The 23326-nt window shown below is 33.7% G+C and overlaps 1 protein-coding gene across 2 annotated transcripts; it reads right to left on the bottom strand.

Annotated features, from left to right (window-relative positions):
• Positions 1 to 764: 764 nt before the first annotated feature.
• On the bottom strand, positions 765 to 3578 carry COBL6 (COBRA-like protein 6 precursor). 2 transcript variants are annotated; one of them, XM_090311287.1, is made up of 4 exons: positions 2843 to 3578; positions 2241 to 2394; positions 1872 to 2143; positions 765 to 1254 (listed from the first exon to the last, which is right to left on the bottom strand). In XM_090311287.1, exons 1-4 carry the CDS (start codon positions 3195 to 3197, stop codon positions 980 to 982), a joined length of 1056 nt encoding a protein of 351 aa, XP_090167413.1. In that variant the 5' UTR covers positions 3198 to 3578; the 3' UTR covers positions 765 to 979. The 2 variants fall into 2 exon arrangements, with proteins under 2 accessions (XP_090167413.1, XP_038904789.2); XM_039048861.2 differs by having other exon boundaries at positions 1863 to 2143; positions 2843 to 3575.
• Between the last annotated feature and the right edge of the window lie 19748 nt (positions 3579 to 23326).

Genomic DNA, 23326 nt, shown 5'->3' with positions numbered 1-23326 from the left:
GACCTTTGGATTGATTTGAGCAAAAACTATTTTTTAAAAAATTTATTTTTATTTAAATATTTTTTTATAAAAAGGGATTAAAATACACATGAAAAGTTATTTCTTGTGATTGCCAAAAATTTTAATTTCCTCCAAAATGACTATTTTTAAATTAACTACTTGAAAATGTATGGGTCAGGGTAGAGACCAAAGGTTTTGAACGACCGATCCGATAGAACTAATCACTATTTTCATTTGATATTCTATAATGTAAGTAATATAACTATATATTCAAATTTTCAAATTTATGTATATCCTTTATGAAGAATTAGATGGTCACGAACAAGCCTTTTATTTTGGCTCGAGGGGATATAACTCAATTGGTAGAGATCCGCTCCATGGAGGAGCACATTACAGTACTGGTATGCTTCTAGCCAATTGTCTTGATCATGGGATATCATTGAGAAATAGGAATCCATATTATCTTACTTATGCGACTTTCTTGATTGTCTCTACATCAGGTAAATTTGGTTAGCAAATGAAAGTCTTTCGAGAGATTTTTATCCATCTACTTGATATTTTGAAAATGGGTTGGTACAATTTTTTTTCATTATCATTAAATGAAAATATTTTTTGATATTGAGGGAATTGCACGTATCGACACCACTACTCAATATTGCAGGGGATCCACAACACACCCTTAGTGTCTTTGTGCAATTGTAAAATCTCACATCTACATAGCTACCATTAATCTACAATAATTCAGCACAACAAGAACAGGTCACTTTTAAAAGGATTTCTTCATTTAGCATTTGGTTGGCTTTCAAAGTTTGAAGAATCAAGTCTAGAAACAATGATAATAAAAGGGTATGAAAAAGGCTCATCATCTCAACTAATATTCTCATCATCAGAGCCATATGTAAATAAAACTCAAAAGTGTGCTATACTACTTACTGCTTGTAACTTGTGTACTGCATTGCCATCTCCTGAATTTCCTCTGTTATAATGATACAGAGAGAAACAAGAAGAAAACTATGAATGAGGCTGCCATGGCCTTGTGAGCTTTATTTGGGAGCCTTGGATATTGGTCTGGAGGTGGCATTACACATTCATCTCCATTGAACAAAATTCTTCTCGGGAATGCCCATCCTTCTCTAAAAGTGAAAATTTCTGAATCTTTTTGGAGAAGAATTTCTGTTTGGACATTTCCTCTCTCTCCTGATGTGAGTAACAAGTCATTGTAGAAGTGTATTCCCCAAAACATCCCAGTGTCATCTACAACAAGAGTTTATACTTAGCATTTTTTTTTTCCAGAAAAGGATCAGTCTCTTATAAATAATGAGGCCCTAAAGACATGTTTAAGAGAGCATTTAAAGTACAATTTTTATCATTATTTAGGCAAGAAATGCTAGTTTAATTAGTTAAAAATACTTTTGATAGATTCAAAAGCATCTCAAAATACTTTTGAGATAAACTCTCGTTGCATCTTTCAAATATATAAAAGGGAGTTTGGTAAAAATGTCCGACATTATTAAGACATCTTCGATAAGTGAATGCCTTTAAGGGTTATTTGGGCCCCCAATTTCAAGTGGGTGGGGAGTGGGTTCAACTCCAATATAATATAATAGTTGGTGTTTCCAAATATTATAACCTACAATTAATTATAGTATTATTATTTCAAACCCCTCTTACTCATCATCTCTCACTCTATTACAATGTTTACTATTTCCTTGCCTAGACCAAAATAGTATGCACCCCAAACACGAATTATTATAATCCTAACCCATACTAAAATAGTCTCTACTTCAAACATAGATTATTATAATCTACAGACTATTAAAACCCACAAACTATAATAACCAATGAACAGTGGCGAAACTTACTGACGTTACCATACTGATTGAGGGGGCTGTAGTTGAAGCTGAAAACTTGAGTAATATTCCGCAAATTGGGATGCATCACTACTAAGTTCCATTCAGAGTAATTCTTAGCAAAATTTAGACTTGTGATTGTTATCTTTACCCTCCAATACCGTGTATAACTCTGTTTCACATGCCAATGTACCCTTATTGGGCACATGTGCTGTGAACACCTCACCAGTGGTTCTACTTCAGCAGTGTAATGTTCGTGTGGAAGTTGCAACACTGAAGGAGTTTCACCTGACCTGTAAAATATTTTTGGACAGTGGAAGATTTCACTAGTCACACACAGAAATAACTAAGCCTAAAAAATGGCAGGGGAGGCAAAATGCGGAAGATTACTCGACACATTTTGTTCCCTTCAGCCCTTGGCAACCACAGCTGCACTGAGGGCAAGGGACAATGGTGCTGTTGTAGAAGGATGACACTGAAACGCAGCACCTCGGTGTTGGTGATGATCGAAATTGGGAGTAAACACAGGTCACATTCCATGTTTCTACAATCAGAAATAATGTACAGATCCCAGAGAGGGAGTTCGGTTAACCTACAATTCTGCAACTGCTTTCTAAATGTCAAAAGGCATCTCATAAAACTAACACATAAATACCAATTCCAAGCATAATTTTTATAGAAGAGAAGTACATGCCAATCACGACTGCGCAATGCTCACTTCAGTAGAAGCCAGAGATATTTACATAACTCAATCTACAGTTTGGTATTAGAAGTGACCTTGAAGGAAAAAAAAAATCTCCACTCTCATATTTCCTTTATGTTGATACTTCTTCAACTTAACAAGATAAAAGGTCAGTTCGACATCCATTTTGTTTATAAAGTTTTCCATTGTTAAAATCCCAAACAGTTTAATTTAACTAAAGAAGTTATAATCTTTTATCATACAGGACATAGAAGAACAAATTTTTGTATCAGCTATCTCAAGTAATTACCTAGAACTTGTGTCCACCGGCGACCACCATCCTTACTGAACTTGGTTGGAGAGACTTGGAATGGTTCACTACAAGTATATCCAGCAAGCCCCAGTGTGAAATTTGCAGGCATTTTGCTATCTACATCCTTCCCAGAAGACTTCCCAACATTCATTTGGAAGGCAGCTCCATAGTTGGCAGACTCTTGTCTCATGGAAGATAGCACACCTCCTTTGCAACAATTGGCCACCTGCAACTTATAAGGAGCTCCAGGCATGAGATCAACAATCACAGGCTCCTTCTCACAACAGTGAGGAAGCTCTCTGCCTATGTATTTGGAGCAATTTCCTTGCTGAGTAGCTTCTGCTCCCCACATACCCCATATAACCTCCTCACCTTTCCATGACCAGCCAAGTTTCCAACCAGGCAGCTCCACATGGCGAAACAGTTGGAAATTGTACAATGAAACCCTCACCTGTAAAGTTTGACATAATAATCAATAGATTTAGAACAAAAAAAGGTGGTAAGTTGTAATTGCTTTCGTCTTCATGTGTATATAGTTAGATGAGCTCCCAGAAGATTTGATAGTTTGATGAGTTTGTTGCTGTGATACAATTGAATTGTTTATGACACAACGCTACAATATCGCAAAACTCACAAGAGAAACCACTGAAACAAGCTGCTGCATTTTGTAGATGGGACAAAGACATGGAGAAATGAGGACAAAAAGAGTTGCAAGATTCCATGAAAAAAAAAAATTCTTCCAAGTCAAAATGGCCAAACACTTTCACTTATTAGGATATTCGTTTCTTTGAAAAGTAGACGATGTTAGAAAATGCCAAAAATGAGAAACTTTAGCTCTTCGGAAAGTGAGAATGAAAGCTATATATTTTAGTCTAGAGTTGCAATCTCAAACTCATATTTTTTTTTAAAAGTACATTCACATACGTGGTGAGATTTAAGCCTTCAATTCTTCTAAGACAGGTAGAGATATCTTGATCACTAAGCTATGCTCAGATTGACCCCAAAACTATGAACATTAAAGTTTTATAATAAAAAATGTGAAGAAAAAATCTAATTTAGAACGACATCATCTTATAGCGAAAACAACAACGATATTGTTTTCAGGAAAGACTATTGTTCGAACTCCATTAACATCAATATCAGTTAAGAGTTCAACGTGTTGCCTATATTAAATAAAACTCCATAGGTCGACTCAATCATAGATCATTTTTTTATATATCCATGAAAATCCGGACTAACTTACATGCACCTCGATTAATCTCACGAGATAACCGTCTGACCCTATAAACCTTTGGGTGTCAAAAAAATTTGTAGGATATTAAATCTTAGGTAGATGGCCATGATCATTTTAAAATGAAACAAACCAATAATATGATTTTAATAATATGTGATTCACACTTAAATATTAAGATAAAGTATTCCAATTAAGATAAAGTATTCCAACACAAGAATCTTTTAGAAATAGTGTTAAGTTAATTCAAGATGATAAGTAATAACAGTGATAAACTAAAAATTGAACAGTAAAATCAGAATCATAACAGTTATACTTACATCATAAGTATCCCCATTCTCTACCAAGAAATCCCAAGTGATAGTAATGTTAGCATAAGGGTCCAATGAGTCATATCCATCTGCATTTCAACCTAAGCTTTGTATTAAATTTCTTCTATTCCCTCACTAGATCAGAACCCTTTAATTTCCTCAGACAAAACAGAACACAAATATGAGATAAAGAGAATTAGAGAGAGGAATATATATACTTACAGGAAGGTGAGAAGGAGCAAGTGAGAGAGAAGAAGATCAAAAGAAATACCATAAACCTTTGATCCAAAAATGGGTTTCTAAACTGGTTTTCCATACTCAAAACAAGATATTGAAAACCCCAAAAAGGGCTAGCGGCGGATTTTCAAGAAAATCTGTGAAGGGGAAATCTGAGGAATGGAGGCGAGTGGGGATTTCGGCGTTAAGTTGAATATGAAATGTGAAAAGGGGAATAAAAGGGAAGAAAGAGAAGGGAAATGGAAAGGAAACGCAAAATGCATAATGGGGACTGAATGCATGGCATGGGAATGAATGAATGTATTGCATTTTCTTGCGGTTTCCTTCTTTCTTTGGTGGGAATGTTAAAAAGCATTATTAATTGAGATTAATGAAAAATCCCCAAATTAGATGTTAAATTTCAAACCAACTTGGTCTATATATTATTTATTTATTTTTGAAAAAATTGGTCTTATTTTTGTGGAAGTGTAGGATGAAAATGTGGATATTGATAGATATTTTTGAAAACTATATAAAATAATAAATAAATATTTATATTAACGGATTAAAATGACTATTGTTTATATGATCATAATTACATTTGTGATTTTTGTTTCTTTCTCTTTATATTTCAAAGTTTTTTTTTTCACAGTATTATATAAGTATCTATTCATATAAAAATGTTGATGAAAATATTTAGAAATTTAATGTGTATAGTGGTTAAAAGGCATGGAATTCATTTTCTAATTAATTAAATAAATAAAAACAGAATAGGTCGGTTTGTAGTGAATTTGCTCGTGTTCAAGGCTCACTTGGTCAGTGATCCATATCATTGCCTACCATTTTCTTTTTTCTTTCTTTTTTCCCAATAAATTGTTTTCTTAATAAAAATTATTTTAAATTATAAATTTAAAAGAAAAATTATTAACAAAATTTCACAATAGACCGTGATAGACATTTGTATCTATTGCAGTCTATTGCAGATAGACAACAAAATTTTATTATATTTATAAATATTTTGATTTTTTTATATTTAAAAATAGTCCTAAATTAAATTCATTGACTTTAGATTTGAATTATCTAATGGTTCTTTGAGCTTCTAAAAATTACTCCTAGACCATGGGATTTGTGCTTGGATTTTCAAATGGGTTTGAACTTTTAAAACATAGGTATCATTGTAGGGGGTAAATGAACTTTGCATGAGATATTTTAGGTTGGAGATAGAGGAAATAAAATATGCATGCGAGTGAAAAAAAAAAAAACGGATTTGATGTGTTTAGTATGTATATATTATTCTAAGATAGATTGTAAATTTAATTTTTATGATTTTGAGAAAGTTAAAATTTAATTTTTATAATTTATAATTAGAATTTAGTATCTAGCTTCATAAACAATCCTTATAATATATACTATTTATGTGATTTTATTAAACAATAAAGACTAAATTCTAACTTTTAAAGTTATAGGAACTAAATTCTATTTTATAGGAAACAAATTTATAATTTAATATAGAGAGAAAAAGTTAAAAATAAAGTTAGATATTTGATGACTTCAAATCAAATATATATTACAATTCATGTGTTTATTATGTTATCACATTTTGTTCTATTGAAAAAGAATTACTATCTTATTTGTTTATTTTACCTCCAGCACAAATAGATAAATCATCCATTTCAATTTAAGGGAAAAATATGGAGTTGTTGTTTGATAACAATTTTTGTTTATTATTTTTAAAATTTGAAGACGTTTCTAAAATGGGTCAGAAACTTAAAAAAAAAAAAAATAGTTTCTCTGTTTTGTTTCTATTTTATTTAAAGTTGTTTAATAAATGAATTAGAGTGTGGATTTGGTTAGTTAGTGTGGATATTTGCCCAAATAACTCTTTTACTTCATGGTCTTGGATCAAATCTTAAGTGAGATTTATTTTATCTTATTTTTCTTTCTTTCTTTTATTTCATTTTTCTCTCTCTATACATTTTTTGTGTTTCTCTTATAATTATTTTTCTTTTATTTATATTTATTTTCTTTATTATTTTTTATATCTATATGTTAATTTAATTTTGAATTTTGAATTTTCATATATTTAGATTTATATATTATTTTGATTTTCAAATTTCAAATTTTCGATAGAATTGTTTTTAAATATAGGAAAATGAACTAAAATATTTACAAATATAGAAAATTTAATTTTAAAATTTCAAATATTTAGATTTATATATTATTTTGATTTTCAAATTGCAAAATTTCAATATGATTGTTTTCAAATATAAGAAAGTGAACTAAATTATTTATAAATGTAACAAAATTTCATTGTCTATTTGCGATAGATCGTGATAAACTAGTATTTGTGTCTATCTAGGTATGTCATGACAGACATAGTCTATCGCATATTTTGCTATTATTTATATTACTTTCAGCAGTTTGTCGTTTAAAATAATTTCCCAATATGTATATATAAATATTTTTTTAATTTTGAATTTTGAATTTTGCAATATGAATTTTTAATTATATTTGTTAATTTATTTTTTTTTCTTAATTTATTTTTTTCTATATATGAAACCATTTATAATTTTACAATATACAAATTTTGTTTACCAAGATAATCATTTAGGTTCATTTTAGTACTTTTACAATAATGATATTTCATAATATTTTATTGAGTTAGATTTTAGTTTACATCATTTAAAATTTAAAACATATAACTTGAGTGAGAAATAATATTGTAAATCAAATTTTAGCAACATATGAATGATAGAAGCAATAGTATTATTGTTATTAATTTTACATCGGGACCTATGTGTATTTGATAATTATTTTTTCTATTAGATTATATTTAAACTATAATATATGAGAAAAAATGTAAAGGATTTAAAAAATACAATAAACGAGAAAATGTAAAGGAAAAAAATACAATAAACGAGAAACAAGAATAGTTATCAAACAAGTTTTTTTTTTCTTGTTTCTTGTTTTCGAGAATCAGGAAACATGAATATTTATCAAACATATTCCTATTTCTTGTTCTTAAAAAAGAAGAAACAAGAAACAAGAAAAGGACATAAAACAGGAAACAAGAACGTTAAATAGACCCTTAATGTCATTGATAAAAACCCGAAGAAAAAATAAAAAAAGGAAGACAAATAGGTAGCAAATTTATAGTTGAAACTTAAAAAAAAAGAGAGAGAGAGAGAATTGTAATACTTTTATTGAAAAATTATACTTTGGTCCCTAATATTGAAGTTTGTTTCAAATTAGTTCCTAAATCTCAAAGTTGAACATTTTTAGTCCATGATGTTTCATTAACATTTTGGTCCCTCTATTAATAGTGTCTTTAACTTTAGAATTTCTACAATAAAAAATATTTAATAAATAAATAATAATAATAATTGAAATTCAAATATAATTAAAAAAAAAATCTCGCTCTTCTCCCATATCATTTCCTCTTGGGATAATCCTATGGATGACCCAATAAACAATATCTTACCCACAAAACAATATCTCCAATCTAGATGATGAATAGATAATTTCTAAGATTTTTGAATTTATTAGAGATTTATTAAACAAAAGATTGAAAGTATCGGAATATATTTGATAGAAAATTGAGAGTTCAAGACTAAACATATAATTTAACCTACAAATTATTTTGTTAGTTACACTCTTTGTTTTTTATTCACGTGTTTTCTTTATTTTCCTATTGAAAGATCTTTCTTCTTCTTCTTTTTTTTTTTTTTTTGTTTTTTAAATGTTACATTAAGAATAAATAAATATTGATGTTGTTAACACGACGTTTCCGGAGAAACTTGTCTCAGTTGAATGTGTACGTTTGACTTGAAAAAGAGAGCGAAGAGAGCGAAGAGTGTGTAGTTTCAAGAGTCTAAGAGTCTTTTAATTGTAGAGAGAATTCTCTTAGACTCTCTCGAATGTAGAATTAGCTAACCCACACAAATAAAGAACTTCTCTATTTATAGAATTTTCAAGTGGACTTGGGCATAGTTGGTCCATGGACCTAGCCCTTTGACCCAATTAATTTGTAGGCCTAATTTGGTACTTGCTCAAATTAAGGCCTATTTTTGGGCCCAATTGGACTTTGACCCAAATGAAAATATCAAATTGGACCATTCATTTTATTCAACCATCATGAAGAAAATACGTGGCTCATTGAAACTCACCAATTTATGTCTTTAACCTCAATTTGGGACACATGTCAACATCTAATTGGTCCCATATTTGATAATTTGTAATTTCGTCATTAATTTGAAAAATAATTTTATGGTTGGTCCAAAATTTCTCATTCAACGAATGTATTTGAAAAATCAAATGTCCTTTTAAGATTTATGCACTTATATGGTAGATGAATCTCAAAAAATATGAAGTTGTAATCGAAATTCAAATATATTTGTTCTTGAATTTGACCTTAATTAATATATCCGTCAAATTATGGATTTGGTATATAAGTTTAACTCGAATTTGGGATAAAATTTGGAATATGACTAAATTTTAATTTGAGATTTTACCCCAAATTTGATTTGGATTGAGGATAAATGTTAAACTTAATTTGAATTTGACATAAAATTTGAAATATACCCAAATTTTAATAAGAGATTAAATGATATTTTTGTAATCCACAATTTATTTTGATTGATGATAAAAACTCAGTGGGATAATTTGAATTTAGAATAAAATTTGAAATATGACCATATTTTAATTTCGGATGAATTTTAGATCTTTCCCACAATTTATTTTGAAAATAGGGATAATAACTTAAATTTGGATGAATTTGATATACAATTTGGAAGTGGTCCAAATTTAAATAATTTGAAATATGTTCAAATTTTAATTTAAGATAGATATGAGGTTTAACCCACCATTCAATTTGATTAGAGGGATAAAAACCTAAGTTTAGAAATTTAAATTTGAGATAAAATTTGGAATATACCCCATTTTAATTTGAAACCCCGCAGTTAAAGATCTCCAACTTGATATAAGATTTAAATCCAAAATGAATTAGGATTTGAGACAGAATATGAAAGATCGAAGAGTCTTGCTTTTATCCAGGTTTGTCATTTTGGTAAAACTGAAGCCACATTTGGGATCAACAAACAGATTTGATTTGAATTTAAACCAAAGAAATCTTTAATCAAATTTAAATCCAAATGAAATCAGAATATCTTTTCCAATTTTGAATCCAAATTAATCTATAAATTTGGCTAATACAAATACTTTTTTTTTTTTAACAACCACGTAGAACTTTGCCAACTTCAAGTCAGAGAAAAACACCATATAGACCTCTCTGTTCGTCCTCTTCTTGAATTCTAACTTTTTCCCTTTTTTCTTGTAAATGGGGTTGAAGTGGATTCTGAATTCAGCCTTTACTCAAGTTCTTCTCACAGAGAAGCAACAATACAATCAGGAGGCAGAAGAAGGAATCGAGAACGTGGAGCAAGTGATGGAGGCGAAAGATGTTCCTACGGAAGTTTGAATTGCGAAAATGGGCTTCAAATGCCACTCTATTATCGTAGGTACACGAAGGGGGATTATAAAAAACTGGAGGAAGGTAAGTTGGATTTGCTTCTGAAACAATATGGACTGTGTTTTGATGGTACCCTTGAGGAGAAAAGGGAACTTTGCCACACTTTCTTCTTCTTCACTATTCTTTTTTTTTTCCCCTCTTCTTTTATCTTTAGTAGCAACTGTCCTTTTTTTTTCTTTCTTTTTCAGATTTTTTTCTTCTTATTACCTCCATACGGTAATTGCAGCATCAATTTTGTTTTCAGATTCAACTTCTGCAAGTACTGTCTTCTTCATCTTCGAGATTCTTTTTCGTCAAGTGCCGCTTTCACTTCCTTTTTTTTTTTCGTATGAGGAATTTTTTTCCTTTTTCTGTCATTCTTCTTCCTTCTTTTCCTTTCTTTAGTAGGCTTTCAACCCTATTTTTCCTCAAGTTTCTTTTATGCTTTTGTTGGTGATGACCGAACTTTATCTTGCATATGAGGTGGAGCTAGGAAAACCGAACTTGATCTCGCATATAAGGTGGGGCCAAACTATCCTCCAATTAAGCTTGACTTCGCTACTTAAGCATGAAGATGGCATTGCAAAGTCTCCAAACTTGAGCATGAAGATGGAGCATCGATGAAAACCCTAAACTTGAAGATGGAGAAGTATCGATGAAGCCTCTGAACTTGAAGATGGAGGGGCATCGACGAATCCTTTGAACTTGAAGATGGAGGAGCATCGACGGAGCCTCTGAACTTGAAGATGGAGGGGCATGGAGAAACGTCGACGAAGCCTTTGAGCTTGAAAATGGAGAAGCGTCGACGAAGCCTCTAAACTTGACGATGGAGAAGCATCGACGAAGTCTTTGAACTTGAAGATGGAAGAGCATAGACAAAACCTCTAAACTGGAAGATGGAGAAGTATCAACGAAGCCTTTGAACTTGAAGATGAAGGAGCATTGATGAAGCCTCTGAACTTGAATTTTATGAAGCATCGACAAACTATTCGAACTTGAATGTGAAGAAGCATCGACAAATTTTTTAGGCTTGATTTTGAATATCCGTCATTGAAACCTCCGATCTTGAGCAAGTGAAATGAAGTAAGCTATATCGAACTTTGAAGATGTATTGCCACTTTAGATGAGCGAAGACCCAGTGTTGAAGATAAAGGATGCCTTAAACTTGAAGATGAAGAAGCAACAAGCCTTTGAGCTTAAATTTGATGAAGCATTGAAAAATTCGTCAAACTTGAATTTAAAGAAGCATTAGCGAAATCATCAAACCTGAATTTAAAGAAGCATCGGAAAAACTTCTAAACTTGATCTTGAAGAACATCTATAGCTGAAGATGAAAAGTCAAACTATAGATGAGTGATGCTTCGAAGTTGAAGAAAGCAACACCCAACACTTCTTCTTTATTTAAGTGAACGATAAGACGATTGAATTTTCTAGTGAGAATCTTATTGCACATCCAACCTGTGTAGTATTGTGCAGACGACATGCATCTTCAATTTGTTGCATTGCCTCTAATAGAGATGAACATCTTCAATTTGTTGTGTTGCCCAGTAGAGATGAACATCTTTAATTTGTTGTGTAGTGCCATAAGTAGAGTGATTATGGTATCTTTTTTGATGGATTGAACTTAAATTTCTTTAAGTTGCTTACGTAACCTTGAATAAAAGGATCAAGTCATGACGTAGTTCGCTGAGAGATTTTTTTTTTTTTGTTTGGACTGAACTTAAAGTTTCCTTTAAGCTGCCTACATACTCTTCATGATAAATAGGGATCAAGTTATAATGTAGTTCGCAGAGTGATTTTTTTTTTTTTTTTTTTTGACTAAACTTAAAGTTTCCTTCAAGCTGCCTATGTACCCTTTATGATAACTAGGGATCAAGTTATAATGCAGTTCAAAAGAGATTTTTTTTTCTTTTTTTGGACTGAACTTAAAGTTTCCTTCAAGTTGCTTATGTACCCTTTATGTTAAATAGGGATCAATTCATAACGTAGTTCAAAAGAGAGTTTTTTTTGGTTGTTCACCTTTTAAGTTCATGCGGGTCAAGATCAACATACAGTTTAGGCTCTTACGATGAAGAGCTATTACATTTGGTTTTCAAAAGCTTTTACTTTCATCATGGCTTTGATCATGCACTTCATTTATAGGATTCGTCAGTATAATGAGCTTTGGCTTCACTATCAAGGAACCTTCTGTACTTATATCAACAAAAAACTTCCTCTTCATGCTTTGTGAATCAATGAAATGGTTTTGCTTCAAGATTTTCATTTTTCTTGATGTTGATCATCTTAAGACGATCAAAAGTAGATGCTAAAGGTCGATCTTTCTTTGGCATGGAGATACTTAGCCTTTCGAAGGCCGAAGTTCGAGTGAAAGCAGACACCGAGCATTGGTTTTCTTCTTCCATTGTGGCTATACTCAATCTTTGGAAGACTAAAGATCGAATAGTTGAAGGCTTGATACCATTAAAGATAAAAGCTCTTTGCTCAATTTCTTTTGAATCACCGACTTCTTCAACAGTTACATGATTATTGTCGACTTCCGCTGTGCTGACAGCATGACATGCAATAACTTCTAATACTTCTTCTGGATCATTAATGATGAAGTTTCTTGGGAAGAATTTTGCCAAAGTCATCGGTCTTCGACGTTGAGGGAAGTCCTCGTTTTCTTCCTTAGTAGGCTTAGGCTTCCATGTCCTCTTTTTTCTTTTTTGTCTCTTGGCCTTACTTCCTCTTTTGTAATTTTAATGGAAGCGCAACTTCTTTTGTGTGGAATTCGACTTTCATCTCTTTCGATAAGTCATGAGGATCCACCCTTTGTCATTATCTTCAATAGGATCATCTTTCTTTTGGGAGTTTGTCGTTTGAGTCTCTTGTTGAAATCAAATAACTATAGGCTCGAAGGTTCCAAATTGGATCAGGCTTTTTCTTTAATCGTAAGATAAAGACGGCGTTGGAACACTTGAAGTTGTTGCTATTGCAGTGTGATTTGTTTGAGTTACTTCATCAAGCTCTGTTGCACTATGATTTGTTTGAGCTACTTCATCAATATCTAGCTCAATCTTTTTTTCACAAGCCAACTTTAGAATTGGCTCATTTAGCACAAAACATTTCTCAACTGGGTGGCTAATGACCCGATGATATTTGTAGTAATCAGGATCATCTATTCTTCCTAACTACTCCGGTCGCATGCATTCCGGCAGTTGAATGAGTTGTTTCTCTAATAGTTGCTCCAACATGTCAACAACATCAAAGTCAGGTAATGGATAAACCTTCTCCTGTCTTTCTTTAAGAGTTGGGCGACGCTTCTTGTTCTTATTGTGTTTTCTTTTCAAATCTTGTTTCTTTTTCTTTAGAGGAAAATTTCAACGGGGTTGCATGAATGACCATAGATTCTTTGGTGGCACTATCCACAATCTTTTTAGTGCCCTTGGTTTCATTCTTGTCTTTTCTCCATTCAGGGACTAAGAAATCTTTAGTTCCCCTATTGGCGATGCTCAGCTCCATGTCATGAGCGTGTGTCGCTAACTCTTCAAATGTACGAGGTTTAATTCCTTGTAGGATGTAGAGAAGCTCCTAATGCATGCCTTGGGTGCACATCTCCACTACAGATAATTCAGTGAGTCTATCTTTACAATCCAAACTTACACCTTTCCATCGGTTGATGTAGTTAATGACTGACTCTTCATTTCATTGTTGTTGGGATTGGTGTCTTAATTCTTCTGGAGTCTCGTAGTTTGTAAACTGTACACATTGTTATGAATAAAATAAGAGTTATTTATTTGGCATTTACTCATATCTAATAAACAATGCTCCATGGTTATTGTATGTAAACTTAAGCATGTATATGAGATATACAAGTAGATCATGCCTTAAGTGATAACCTAAAAAGGTCTGTAGTATAAAGATTAAAAAGGGATACCTGATCTTGGTGACACTACGGATACGGCCCGCTTTGTAGAGGTTTGTAAGTGTTGTGAACTACTACAAATGGTAGACCCTGACCATTCATGTCGAAACATGCAAGCGGGGTATCCTATACAAAGAGTTTGTATAAGACCGGATCATGAGATGACTAATCTCTTTATATAACGCCGTTATACTTGAGACTTACATCTCACCTAAACGACCATAGGTGACATGACCTCAATCTAAGTGTTTAGGGAACTCCTGCCTTTGAGGGAGGTCCTTTGATTAGTATGGGTAAGAGTGGCCAGATTGCCAACTCAACATGCCTACTTTTTTGGGGATTTGTCTGATTTAGGATATGGGAACTCAGTTACACAAGATGAAATTCACTCCTTCCTCGAAGTAGGGGTAAGTAGATAGATTAATCCCTTAAGGGCTGATTCCAGGTCTTGAACATAGTGGCCACAACTTCTCTTTGGAAGAGAGGACTCAATCATAGTAGAACTATGACTTATGTTCATTAAAGAGATTAGTGGTACTTAAGGAGTTAGATGTAATTACAGGGGAATAATGGTAAATTGGCCCAACGTATTTACGAGCGATCTTTGAAGGGTTATCGCACTGTTGATTGGTTGATATGAACACAAAATATATCTGTAGTAAGAAGAGTGTAGCTATCGATCTTTAGTGAAGTGTCTGGTAGTTAACGAATGGTGGATCTCGTGACTAAAGAGTTTAGTCAGTTATAGGTTGGAGCTTCAAGCTACAGGTCCATAAGGTCCCCTTGGTAGCTCAATGGATTCAAGTTGAGAATCAGTTCTTAGTATTTATTTGAAATGTTCAAATTGACAAGAGGAAATTCAATTATATATGATATGATCGGTATGATGTATGAGATACATCAAGTGGAGGATTAATGTAAATGTGATGTACATTAAGTACCATAAAATAGAAAAAGAGCTATGGTTTATATATTTCATGAGATGAACTATCACACCCCACCCTAGACCACCTTCTTAGCCTAGAGAAAGGTGTGACTGCAGCAGTTACCAACCCTTGGGCTGACACTTACTGCCTAATAACTCTTGCAGAATAACTCTGATACCAATTATAATTCATATGCAACGGGACGTCTTTAGGCCCACAATTTATTAACTTAGAAACATAATATGTTTAGAGTCATTTACAACATTAGATTTACAAGTCCCAAAACCCACAAACCCTAGTCCCTATATGAACAATAGTAACATGTATACAATATTAACTGTAACCACCTAGCACACAGTTACAAGTCTTTTAGTCCTTTAGTGGCAGAGCAATCTTTAGAGGATTTGATCACTACCTGTGGGGGGGACAAAATATTTGAAAACGGGGTAAGCTTACGCCTAGTGAGTGACCGAGAAAACATAGTAAATTCTCATGCATAATTTCAGAAAATAATTTTATCTGAAATATAAACTTTTGCAGCATAAATATTTTCCAAGCGTAAATTATATAAAGCTATTTTAAACATAAAATAGTAAAAGAATTTCTCAAATCAAGTACTTTATAACGGGTAACATAATCCCAACACCAACTACTAGTCCAGAGAGAACCCTTTATTCAATCTCTTACTTTATTCACCTGTGGCCACATTAGGTACTACTGCTTAAATACCTTCTCCTTGTACTTCAGTATCGAGCTACTAGGATACCTTCTCCAACGTACTTCAGTATCCCATTGGCTTGGTACCTTCTCCAACGTACTTTAGTACCAATAGATACCTTCTCCTTGTACTTTAGTATCTAGTTGGGTGGATGCCTTCTCCTTGTACTTCGGCATTTTACCAAAACTATTTTATAAACAACTTTTCTCTTTAAATCATATACAGTATAACACATATACAATGTGACTTTAAAGAGGGTAACGCATGCTGGATCAAATCAATACATTTACATATGTAAATAATATTTCAACAATATGCATGCGTTCAAACCATAATTCAAACTTTCTTGGAAACCACTTTGTAAAACTAGTAGGCATGAGAATTATTTTCGCAAATATACTTTCTATAAATTTTCTAATCCAAAACAGCTTAAAAAAATTTTAGTTCGAAAAAATTTTAGCCACTCACATCGATTTCTTAGGAGCTTTTCACTCTAGTAGCTCCTCGGGCTCCTTTTCACCCCTAGAATCTAGATTCAACTTATAGCTTATATTACTCATAGTTATGGACCTTATTTTGAAATACTTCCTTCTACATACTTATTTTAAAATGTCTCAGGAAGCTTACTTTAAAATTTAAGCTCAGAAATCCTCGTGGTTTGGCCGGAATCACGGATTCTTTAAGACTGGCTCAGATTGATCCGATAGTCTAAATCTTTGCCTTTTTCTCAATCTCCAGCCCGGTTCCTTTGAGCTTTTTCCTCTGGCAGTCCTACTCTGAAGACTAGACTTCCAGAGCTTTCAGATGGATTTAGAATCACTTCAAACACACGAGTAGATTGGGAGATCTTCTTGTCTCAAGTTGATGCGTTTTTCTCAACCCTCACTATTCTCCCTCTCCTTTACGAAATTTATGATTCTGTGATTTGAAAATGAAATCCAAAAGCTCTATTTATAGGCGTTCAAATCTCCCGTGGTGTTGATAACACCTACTTGGCTGCATGGTCAAATTTTTATTTCTCCCCTTATCAACGCAGCTTGCATCACACCTTGTCCTAAGGTGTTTTCTTCATATGCGTCCACCAAATTTCCTTAACCCTAAGAATTTTTTTATGAAGATACTTAATTTTGGTTGACGTTTGCCCTTGCGTCTTCAACCTTTGTTTGTATTCAATTTAGGGTTTTCAATGTATAATCTACAAGAATGTGGCCAAATTCAACGCATAAATACTTGCCTGGTCGTTCGATGCATAGGCGAGGCCCTTCAATCGCGTGGGCGTGACGTTCGAATGCAACACTGGACAAGGCGTGACTGACGCACAGGCTGCTCTCGCTCTCTCCACTCTCGCTCAAAATCGCTCTCTCCACCCTCGCTCTCGCCAACTTTCTAGCTCAAAATCTCGCTCTCTTTACTCTCGCTCTCTCCCACTTTCTATCGCTCTCTCCACCTCGCTCCAATCTTGCTTTCTCCTCAAAATCTCGCTCTCTTTACTCTCGCTCTCTCCCAAATCTTCTTGCTCTCAATGAAAATCTTGCTCTCAATGATCTCGCCGGTCTCGAAATCTTGCTCTCAACGATCTCGCTGATCTCACTCTCAACGATCTCGCTCTTAGCTACTGCGAACATTGTTTGTCTCCGTGAAATTTCTACACGATTGTGCCACTAGTCACTTGCCTTCAAGTGCTTTGTGCACAACACGCATTTCACAAAAATTTTCCATACTTAGCCAATTTTTCCCAAATTTTTCAAACTCAATTTCCATATTTTTCTTTTCAAATCCCCATTCCTTCTTCACCATTCCACACTAACTTTCTCATCAACTTACTTATTATACAAATTTCATTACAATTTTACCAATTAAAGCTCAACTTAAATTATTCAAGGAAAATCTACTTAACACTTAGAAATTTCCTTCCCCTTAACTTAGGATTTAACTTTCACTTAGTTAATTTCTTTTATCACTTGCTTAAGTAAGGAAAATAGAAATCTGGGTTTCACATGAAATATTAAAACTATAGGTTATAAATATAATATGGTAAGTCGGTTATCATATATATTTATAATAATATTAATTATTGGATAATTATATCTTTTTCTCTAATAACCAATTGAGTGGGAGGTTATTGGTGGTTTTATGGCAACCATAAGGAAAAATGTTTTCCTAAATTTAGTAGAGTTGCTATTCTCAGAAAAGAACTCATGGAATGGTGTCAAGTGAATTGGTTTCACTAAACGATAGCTAAAAAAGAGATTAAACGATCGTGGAGTGACACTATATTATAGTTCACTCAGCTGGTCGTAGCTAAACGATTGTAGGGCATTATCTATACGATAGGTTGCCTTCGTCGACACGATTGAGCATTCGTCTATACGAGAGACTCTTCTCATCTCCCACTTGCTCAATCGCCTACACGATTGTTGTTCCTCTGGTCTCTTTCTCTAACCAAGTCCACATAGAGCTTACACTTCTGGATTCTCACACCAAGAAGATCAAGGTAGCCATTGTGGTGGTGTCCTCACTTAACTCAACTGAGTTCAAGGTTTTGGAGGTCGTTCGTTGGGGTCGTGATCTTGAAGATCATTGAGTTCGAGTTTGCTGTTGATTATGCTATGTTGCAGTCATTGTGTTTGAGTGTTCGTGATTGTTGTCGGAGGTTGATTGAGCATTCGTGATCGAGGGAGTTTGAAGAACGAGTCTTCAAAGATATGATACTTTATCCCTTGATCTCTTCTGAAAGCATGTTGTAATTTCATATTGTGCATGATCTGTAAGTTTCCATTTCTTGACTATAATTGTTAGTGTTCAATTTCGAATAGAATTTGGAACGATCATTTCGCTGCTCATGGAAATCCTCATGTCAGATTTCCTTCAATTGCTTGGTGCTTGTCAGCTCCATCATGTCGATGATATACCTAGTGCTATAAAAATGGTTGAAAACTCTCTTTCCAACTATTCTAGCTGTCAGTTGCTTCCGGCTCAAGATCAATATACCAACCGAAAGCATTTTTTTCAAGGTATGAACAAACTGCTTGACTAGTTGGTTTCTTTTGGTTCCTACATTTTCGCAGGTTTTGATGAAGTGAACAACATGTTGTTTTGGATTGCTCTTTCCATCAAACTATTGGAACTTTGGAGATTGGTACCCATCAAACATTCTCAAGTTGTCGATTCTCTTAGTGTATGGCTTAGAGTACATAAAAGAAGTCTGAGATGGGCCTCCATATGAAGCTTTGATGAAGTTGGTGATCATATCTTACAGTTGTTGGACTGGCAAGAAGGCAACAGAAGTTGATTGTTGTGATTGGTTTTCCTGCAACACGGTCTTCCCTTTGTCATTGGCTTTAATAGTAGGAGTTTGACTCAATTCAGTAGCTTCACGAGCCTGCATCTATTCTCTTAAGGCAGCGATTTCATGATCTCGCTCCTCTACAACTTTCACTAAAAAATTTATCTTTCTTTCCATCTCTACCATGGCTGACTCAGCCATTACGCCAGCCATCATGACAGACACTACATCAAAGTGTGCTTCTTTCTCTGATTGATCAGAAGCATGAGCATAGTTGTCGAATAAGTGATTTTCTCTGATGAAGATCCAGCCTTTAGGAAATTCCATAAGTTGTTCCCAACTTTTCTTTGAAGACAAAACCTTGTTCTTGTTCCTGCATGATCTCTTTTGAATGGTTATGGGTGATAGGTCTCGTGTAAGTGTCACTTGCGACGGTAACTTTGGATGTGGATTTCTTTGGTTCCATTTGTTGATTTGCATGATGAGAGAGAGATGAGAGGTGGAGACATCCCACCGTGTGTGCCAATTTGTTCCACGAGGTTTTCAGAGAAACTTATTTTGTGGAGTTGAACTTGAGTTAATGTGATGCAATTTGATCTCTAGTACTTGATCCTTTGATTCTTTCTCAGTTGAATGCATGCACTTGACTTGAAGAAACAGAGTGCTTGTTACTCTTGAAGTTGAAGTCTTGGAAGAGTCTTTGTATCTTCAAGAGATTTGTGTTTTCAAGGAGTATGCAGCTTCAGGAGTTTAGGATTCTTCTAACTATAGGAAGAATTCTCTCTAGGCTCTCTGGAATGTAGAATTAGTTAACCCCAAAAAATCAAGAGAACTCCTCTATTTATAGAGTCCTTAGGGGACTTAGGTTTGGTTGGTCCATGGACCTGGCCATTGGACCCAATTAATTTTTGGGCCTAATTTGGTACTTGTGTCAAATTAAGGCCTATTTTTGGGCTCAATTGGACTTTAGCCCAAATGAAAATATCAAGCTGGACCAAATTAATTTTATTCAAACCAACGGTCATGAAGAAAAATTTGACATCATCAAAACTCGCCAATTTATGCCTTCAACTTCAATTAGGGACACATATCAACTTCTAATTGGTCCTAAATTTGATGAATTTGTAATTTCGTCATTAATTTGAGAAATGACATGACAATTTGTAATTGGCCCAAAATTTCTCATTCAACAAATACCCCTTTTCGAGATTATGTACTTATATGGGTGGATGAATCTCGAAAAATATAAAGATATCGCTTGTAGTACAAAATATTACAAAAATGTGAATCCTGATATATATTTTTTAAAAATGTAAAAATTTAAAAATAATTTTTAAACATTTAACGCTTTTAAATAAGTTAATAAGTTAAATTATCATTTTGGTTCCTATACCTTGAAGTTTATTCAATTTAGTCTAGTATTCTCAAATGTCCAATGTATACTTTAAAAAAATCTTAAATTTAGTCCCTATGTCTTACTATTTATGTATTTTAATTAATTTTTCAGATAAAAATCAACTTTGAGAGACTAAATTTAAGATGTATTAAAAGTATAGAGATTAAAATGAGCCATTTGAAAGTAGGGTATTCATGGGTTGGGTTGAGTTAGGTTGAAGCACTTTTTAGACTCAACCCAATTATTTGGGTTATAAGCTTCTTTAACCCAAACAACCCTTATTAAATAACAAACCTAACCCAACTCAACCATCCAAATAAACTCGATTATTGATACCTCATCACACGACCATTGATATTCGTTACCTCGATGCCCTATATTCGATGTACGAAAACCCTTACTTGATGCTATATTCACGATGCTTGTTACCATGATGCCTAATACACAATGTGATTTCCTCCTTGCTTGTTTAATCGCTACATGATACTCCATACGTACTACCTTGATGGCCTCCTTCTGCCACGTTTATTCTGCATTATCATTAATGCTCATGTACGAACATGAACAATTTTGGGAAAATTCCTGAAAATTCCCACAATCCCTTCAAATCAAATTAATGAAAAGTGAAACTATTTTTCTCTTAAAAACAAAACTAAAAAAAATTCACACAAAACTCCAAAAATATAAAATCTCACTCACGTTTCCTCCAAAAATCCATTATAGTGCACCTAAAACATTTTGAAAAAATCAACAGTTAATGTAGTCGGATTACAATAGACAACCAGTATGCTTCTTGCAACATTTTTACACCTTGAGTAAGTAAATGTATACCTATATGTTTTTTTTTTAATTATTTTTTTACCTTGTGTGAGACGTATGAACATAGCTAAGAGAGCGAGGGTATGATGAGCGAGTATTTTGAGTGTGATCACCAGGACGAGTGAGTACCTCTTAAATGCACGTCACATATGAGATTAGAGAACAACAAATCTCAGTAAGCATCGTGTAATGATCGGCGAGTAGCGTGTATCGCGTATCGAGTATCAAATGTTGAGGTTTTTACAGATTGTTCTAACTATTTATCTGTTTCTTTTTTAGGATGGGCAAGAGGTCTATATTCATTCAATATGGTGGTATATGGGACGAAATGGAAAGATGCTATATTGGAGGTTTTTTTTAATGGTATCTGATGCGTTATGAATTGTGATGCGATTATGGTGTGAGTTTGCGGTGATGTATTATGCGTTGTATATGCAAGTTTTCCTAATAAGACCTAAGTATATGCCTCACTAGGTATCCTGGTAAGTCTAGGGTCGAACACAGGGACTACTGACTAAATATGCGACAACTATTTTTATTCTCTTTCGATCGTGAAAACAAATAAGTTGGATGGTGTTTTGATAAAGAATATTTCCTATCCAACGAAGTTCGAACAAAGAGTTGATGAAATCGAGAGTTACAATGAGTATGCGGTGAACGAGTTGAGAAGGGGTTTAATTAACACTTCCTAAGATTATGTACAAGCTATGCGATCATGCTACCCACAAACAATAGCATGTCATCTCTCAATGCAAATGCCATAATTCCTATTTCTAGGATGCATGCAATGTATACGAAAAAGTCGATAGGACTTATGTCTAAGCCTCTATTCTTGTCTATGCGATGATGCATGATGCACACATAAAACAAGTTGACCGCATACTATCATATCCTATATCTAGGGTGCATGCGATGTGTAAATAGCAATAGAGCTTATGTCTAAGTTTCTATTTCTTACTTATGCGGTTCTAATCTAACTCTCTCAAGCCTAGATTCTAATCTGACTCTCTCAAGTCTAGATTCTATCTTTAGACTACTCTCTCAAGTATCTCTAAAGGGTGAATGATGCATACATAAGGCAAGATGATCACATAAAATGTAAATCTTAGGTCATGCTAGCTAAGTACTTCTCAACCTATTTAGGAATTTAGCTACTCATGCGAAGTGTGGAGAGATTGAACATAGATTGAAATGTTCCATTTTCTAAGTAAAGTGTTGAATATAAAATAGCAATGGAATTTAGAGATAAGAAGCCCGGTAAGCAATATCTTGCTTCTCGTGGCCTTTTACACTGTTTTTTTCACTCCAACTCTGTCTAGATGAATATTCTTGCTCTCGCAAGTGTTGGCCCTCTCTCTCTGTAGCGCTTTCCGATTGTAATGATGGGCAGTCATTAAATCTCCTGCTCTGATGCATCGATTAATGGTCACTGAAAGTTGAGTGTACTTGCTACAGTGTGGCTTTAATGGCTTGTCAACTAAATTTGGATTCGACCGTCATCTTTTCCATCCCATCATGATTTATTATGCTGACACCTTGATGCACAGTTTTTATGCGGCCACCTTCTTGTGCAACCTCTCACGATCGCATCTGATCGCATGACTTTGCGATCGCAATCTTTCAAGCGTGCAGTCACCTAATTCCTTGGATCGAAATTTTACTTGCGCCAATGCATTTTTCCTACACAAAATAAGTAAATTAGCTACTTTTATGCGATAGGCGCATGCGATCGCAATTTCTTCAGTTTAGCTCTTTTGGACATGATATTGTATATTTTTACCGTCGCAATCTCTCATTGTTTTACTTGTTTGCGCTGTAATAACGTGTATTTCTACCTGTTATCAGTATATTCGCTTCAAGCACATTTACGTATAATTAATTGAGAGATCGAGTATATCAAACTACGAAAGTTAGTTCGTCAGAGTTTAATATAATAATGAGGGTGAAATATAAGTTGGATATTGATACTTCTCCAGTATGCTTAATGGACAACGATTATGTCCAAGTTCTCATTGTGGAGTATGATCATAGTAGACCTTCGATATTCAGAAGTCTTAAGGAAATTCATCAAAAAGCAGCATTCGATTATGCAGTTTGAGATCACTAACCCACATGTGGAGAAGATGTTAATGAGACAGATATTTTTCCGTCGATAGTCTCATTGAAAA

This window comes from Benincasa hispida, chromosome 1 (assembly GCF_027475165.1).
Source record: "Benincasa hispida cultivar pf3 chromosome 1, pf3_genome.v1.1, whole genome shotgun sequence".
NCBI classification, from domain to species: Eukaryota; Viridiplantae; Streptophyta; class Magnoliopsida; order Cucurbitales; family Cucurbitaceae; genus Benincasa; species Benincasa hispida.
The sequence above is the reverse complement of the archived record's forward strand: the minus strand, read 5'-3'. Positions and strand labels throughout refer to the sequence as shown.